At 30.7% G+C, this 5,623-nt stretch overlaps 1 protein-coding gene across 1 annotated transcript; it reads left to right on the forward strand.

Annotated features, from left to right (window-relative positions):
- The first annotated feature begins 681 nt into the window (after positions 1-681).
- LOC128034638 (zinc finger BED domain-containing protein RICESLEEPER 2-like) lies at positions 682-5,315 on the forward strand. The gene is made up of 4 exons (XM_052623346.1): positions 682-881; positions 2,848-4,884; positions 4,985-5,014; positions 5,116-5,315. The coding sequence occupies exons 2-4, from the start codon at positions 4,206-4,208 to the stop codon at positions 5,160-5,162; spliced, it is 756 nt and encodes a 251-aa protein (XP_052479306.1). The 5' UTR covers positions 682-881; positions 2,848-4,205; the 3' UTR covers positions 5,163-5,315.
- The last annotated feature ends 308 nt before the right edge of the window (positions 5,316-5,623 follow it).

The raw sequence follows: 5,623 nt of genomic DNA on the forward strand, positions 1-5,623 counted from the left end.
TTTGACTATTATAGAAAATATTTTCAGAATATTTTCGGTTGAGGAAAATCCTCTGCTATTTTTGAAAACTAACACTTCTATTTCACCATTTTGCCCCTTCAAAAAACAATATAAATAATAGGTTGTTCTTCTCATTTTATACAGCACAAGCAAACATCAGTTCTCTTTTTTCTCTCGTCTATTTCTTTTATCAGTTTTTCTAGTCAATTTTTTTGACTAAAGTTTTGCTTTCTTTTTTGATTCATTTCGAGAAGAGCAATACCAATTGTGTTCCACCTTCTTTATTTGGGTGTTCAAATATTGAAGTTCTATGTTAACTTTGGGGGACGACATCCAGTACATGATTATATCTATCAGGGCAAATTTGCTTCTCAGGGAATGGTTCTTCCGTAGCATAATGATTATTTTATTTGTTTACACATGCATTGTTTTTAGGGGTGAGTAAAATTCGATTTGATTCGAAAAAATCGAAAAAAATTTCGAATTTCAAATTATTCGAATCGAGTTAATCGAATCAACTCGAAATTTTTTTTCGAATTTCGAGTTCAATTCGAGTTGAATTTTCGAATTCGAATAACTCAAATAATTCGAATAAACCGAATATAAGCTATATTTTTTATTTTTAAAATACACTACATATATTTTTTTTATTTTTAAAATACACTAATACAGTTTAATTTCCCCATTCCCATTTCCCCTCTTCCACCGATCAAAATCCCTAAGCCAGTGCCCTCTTCCCTTTTTTTCCCAATTCAAAATTCAACCTTCACCTCCACCAATCCACCTCCACTGATCCACCTCCGGTCCTCCACGGCTCCACCCAATTCCAAAATCAGAGGTTAGAGCGGTGCTTCTACGTCTTCTACCTTTGAATTTCAAAGGTATGTTAACTTTTAAAAGGGAGTTTGTTGCTGTTAACTGTGTTAACCCTAGACATTTAGTTTGATTTTTTTCCTCTCTTTTACGGTGCTTCTACCTTTGAATTTTTCAGTTCTCGAATTATTTCCCCTCTGTATTTGTAAATCTTCAGTTCTTCACCTTTTCCGCATGTTAATTTGTTAAATTATTTTTCATGTTTTTTGCTTTTTGCTTTTTTATTTTTGGATTGATGAACTGATTGATCTCTGTTATATTAATATGACCAATATGGTGTTTTTTTTAATTTGATTTTAAGAATATATTTTGTTGTTTTTACTCTCCTCTGCTTTGAAGAGATTTTCAGCTTCTTCACCTAATTTAGAATTGTGTTCACAAATTGTATGTATAATTGAAGCTAAAAATGAATTATGATGGATTAATGAAACAAGATGTGAACTTGAAGAAAAAAGATGGGTTTTATGACAAAGAAAGAAATCAAACTTGAGTGCAATAATAATGTGATGGATCAAACTTTGAGCCTTTTCTGACAGTCCATTTTTGTTATATGTATTTGGAAACTCTGGATTTTATGCTTTCTGTTATTGCTGCAGATGCAATTGAAGCTCATTTCTAGCTATCTTTTTCTAAATTATAAATGTTCGTTTATTAGAAAAAGAAGTGAAAGTCTCATTCCAATCTTTTGGTTGATTTTTTCTTTCAGAAGAGAAAATGCCTTTTTGGGTTTTCTTAAACCAAACTTAATGTTTGATCATCATTAAAAATAGTGCCTTCCCAAGTTTTACCTGTAAAAAACACTTTCCCTTGATTTGGGGTTACTCGACAAAGTTTGCAAATTCACTGCTTCATTTCCTGTTTCTATGTTCATTCTCCAAATTTTACTGCAAAGTTGGATTTAGATTTATCCAACCCGGTTTCTTAAAGGGTTAGTACTCATGCATATAGTAGAAACATACAATCACACTGTTTAGTATTTACACATAAAGTAAGAGCATATATCACACCCGCACGCATCGAAAATTTACCAGTTGTTAGTTAAAATTAAAATCCAAATAGATTCTATAAGTAAATCTATAAGAATCCTAAGACCAAGTTATCAACTTTATATTTGTATGATATTCGTATAATATATATAATGATAATTATATATATTAATATTTTAAATAATTTTAATTTAAAATAATTTATATGGTATAACTTCTATGCGACATTCATGTATTCATTATCATTTTACGTATTATATTTATAGATCCAAATCCAATCTCAAAGCATATACATATTAACCTAAGTTAGAGGCATAGAGCTCAGTATTCAAGAGGATTAGATTTTTCATGGATTGCCTCGCAATTCTAAATTAGATGAAGAAGCTGAAAAACTCTTCAAAGCAGCGGACAGCAAAAAAGCAAAATATAGATTTCATACTATACTATACAACATTAAGAAGTAGGAATGTAATAATGGAGAAAGTTAATTGCAAGTGGAAATCATGATTTCCTTGGTTGTTATTGTCTTCTTGATTGCTATGCTTTAACCCAAACTTTTTTTTTATTTTTACTAAAAAACTAAAATGAAAATTTCAATCCATCATGTGATGATATGAGTATTGTCTCATTAGATTCCAGTTTTACTCCTTCCGACCCTCGTGAACCAATCATTATGTGCCCAATTTTAAAATACATTAATTATTCATTTCCTAATTAATATGAAGTCATCTGTCTTAAGGATTAAATGATTAATAAAGTGATTGTTATTTTTGGAATCTGATTTTAGATTTATTAAAACATTTCTTCTCATTCCTCTTTTTTCTTTACCTAACTTTAAAGTTTAAACTGTAGTTTAACATACTTTTTTGTTTAATTTATCTTCTTTGTACTATTATATTAATTAATTTTTAATTTAATGATTTATTAAGTTTGATTTTAAACCAATTTTTGGTCATGGTTAGTGATTGCAACAAATGTTTACTTGTAGATGAGTGATCCAAATCGAGATGGTTCAACTCAAAGTTCACAAAATTCTTCCCCAAATAAAGATGATCAAACAACAACCAAGGAAAATGTTCGAAAAAAGATTACTCCAAGGGCAGCTTGTTGGAACCATTTCACCAAATTTGTGATTGAAGAAGGGGAGAAGAGAGTAAGGTGCAATGCATGTGATGTTACTTACACAATGGAATCAACTTTAGGTTCTACAACGAATTTGAATAACCATTTGAAAGCATGCCTAAAAAGACCTCGAGGTAATACTTCTAATCCGAAGCAATCATAATTAACATTTGTGAAGGTTAGCTAAGAAACAACGGATTTATCAACTTGGGTGTTTGATAAAGATGCTGTTAGAAAAGCATTGGTTCGTATGATAATTATGGATGAATTACCTTTTAAAATTGTAGAGGGAGAGGGTTTCAAATACTTTCTTTCTATAGCATGCCCACGGTTTAGCCTTCCATCTCGTTGGACAATTAGAAGGGATTGTCTTGATTTATTTAACTCCATGAAGAGTGTGATGAAGAATTGTTTTAAAAAAGATATAAGTAGAGTTTGTTTGACGACAGACACTAGGACTTCATTGCAAAGGATATCTTATATGGTTTTAACAGCACATTGGGCGGATGATGAGTGGAGGTTGCAAAAAAATATTATAAATTTTTGCCTAATATCCGCTCATAGAGGTGAAAGCATAGGTCAAGCCATTGAAAAATGTCTTCGAGATTGAGGGATTGAGAGGATCTTCACTATTACAGTTGATAATGCATCCGCCAATAGTGTTGCCATTGAATATTTGAGAAAGAAATTGAATCATCGAAATGCTTCTGTTGCAAATAAAAAATTTATTCATATGAGATGTGTTGCACACATTCTTAATCTCATTGTGCAATACGGTATTAAGGATGCTTCTGTGTCTGTGGATAGAGTTAGAGGTGCTGTGAGGTATATAAGAGCATCACCATCGAGGTTGTCAAAATTCAACCAACGGGTAAAAGAAGAAATGATAGATAGTAAGGCTCAATTGTGTTTAGATGTGCCTACTAGATGGAACTCAACATTATGATGTTAAAGGTGACCGAAAAATATGAGCGTGCATTTGAATCATATGTACGTGATGACCATAATTTTTTTCTTGACCTTACTGCTGGAGATGGAGTTCCTACATTTAATGATTGGGAAATTGTTTGAAGAATTATAAAAGTATTAGAGCCTTTTTATCATCTTACATTGAAGGTGTCCGGATCTTTGCATGTTACCTCTCATTCACTTTTTGAAGTATTGACGAATGTGCATTGTCTTTTTGATGGGTGGCAAGATTGTGGAGATCTAGACATAACTTCTATGACTTCCAAAATGAGAGAGAAATATAATAAGTATTGGGGTGAAGGAAACAAGATCAACATGCTAGTTTACTTGGTGGTCATCTTTGATCCACGATGTAAAATGAGTTTTTTGGAATTTGGGGTCAACTTGCTTTTTCCTAATGTTGCTAATGACATTATGAAAATGATTGATAAAGATTTGCATTACTTGTTCAATGAGTATTTTTCTAATGCTGGGAGAATTGAATTGTTTGAAGGTAGATCTAGTTCTTCGACAAATCTTTGCAGTTCAATGGAAATAGATCACTCAGAAATGAAAACGGGCTTGGCCAAACAAAAATACCTTAAGAAGAAGAAACAAGTTGGATTAGAAAGCAAATCTGAGTTGGATAGATATTTGGGTGAGGATGAAGAAGTAAACAATTCAAGTTCATTTGATTTACTATTGTGGTGGAAAATGAACAGTCCTAGATTCCCTATTTTTGCACAAATGGCTCAAGATATTCTTGCTATTCCTATCTCAACAGTTGCCTCGGAAAGTGCATTTAGCACGGGTGGACGTGTTCTCGATAGTTTTAGAATTTCTCTAACTCCTCTCATGGTCGAAGCTTTGGTTTGCACACAAGATTGGCTTCAGAAATCTAATAATGCCATCAATCTTGAAGATTATGTTGATGAACTTCAAACCATGGAAGATGGTAATATATAAATTTTAATTTATAAAATAAGCTTTTGTATTCTTTATATTAGTAAGCATTCCCATAATTTAACTAACACTTTTGCTTTTAAATTTGCTAGACTTATCCAAAATACCCGAAGATCAAGAAGGTAACATACTTAGCATTAGTTTATAAAGTTAAAGGTTTATTTAATTTATTTTTGCAAATTTTTTATTATTATTTAACTAACTCATTCAATACTTTTACTAGATGTTTCAACATTATCAACGGTGTTTGAAGCACAAGAAAAAACTTAAACGTTTCTATAATGGTTTTTGAACTGATGTGCTATTGTTATTAGTTTGGTTTGGTTTGTTATTGTTGTTGGTTAATTGGACTTTTGTTGTGTTCTTTTGGTGTAGGTTTCTATTGTATTTTGGACTTTTGCTTATGTTTTTTTTTATTATAATGCTGTTTATTTCGACTCATGCTATTTACTTAGACTTTTACTTATGTTTTTTATTATAATCTTTTTATTACTTATCTTTTTCTATTGTATTTTCGACTCATGTATTATTTTTGTTGTTTATTTGGGTTGAAGTTGTGTTGCTTTTATTTATTCACTTATGTACTTCAATTTTTGTTGTATGATCATGTTTAAAAACTTTAAAGAAAATTATTTTTGAAAAATTACATAAAATAAACAACACTAATTTTATTTTATTTTTAAATTTAACTCGAACAAATATATTCTATTCGATTCGATTCGAATTCTATC

The sequence above is a fragment of the Gossypium raimondii genome, chromosome 2, assembly GCF_025698545.1.
Source record: "Gossypium raimondii isolate GPD5lz chromosome 2, ASM2569854v1, whole genome shotgun sequence".
In the NCBI taxonomy this organism is placed as follows: domain Eukaryota; kingdom Viridiplantae; phylum Streptophyta; class Magnoliopsida; order Malvales; family Malvaceae; genus Gossypium; species Gossypium raimondii.

Coding starts and splice junctions, on each gene's coding strand:
- LOC128034638 (XM_052623346.1), top strand. CDS start 4,206: ATGACTTCCAAAATGAGAGAGAAATATAATAAGTATTGGGGTGAAGGA. Junction 4,885..4,984: donor ACTTCAAACCATGGAAGATG/GTAATATATAAA, acceptor TAAATTTGCTAG/ACTTATCCAAAATACCCGAA. Junction 5,015..5,115: donor AATACCCGAAGATCAAGAAG/GTAACATACTTA, acceptor TACTTTTACTAG/ATGTTTCAACATTATCAACG.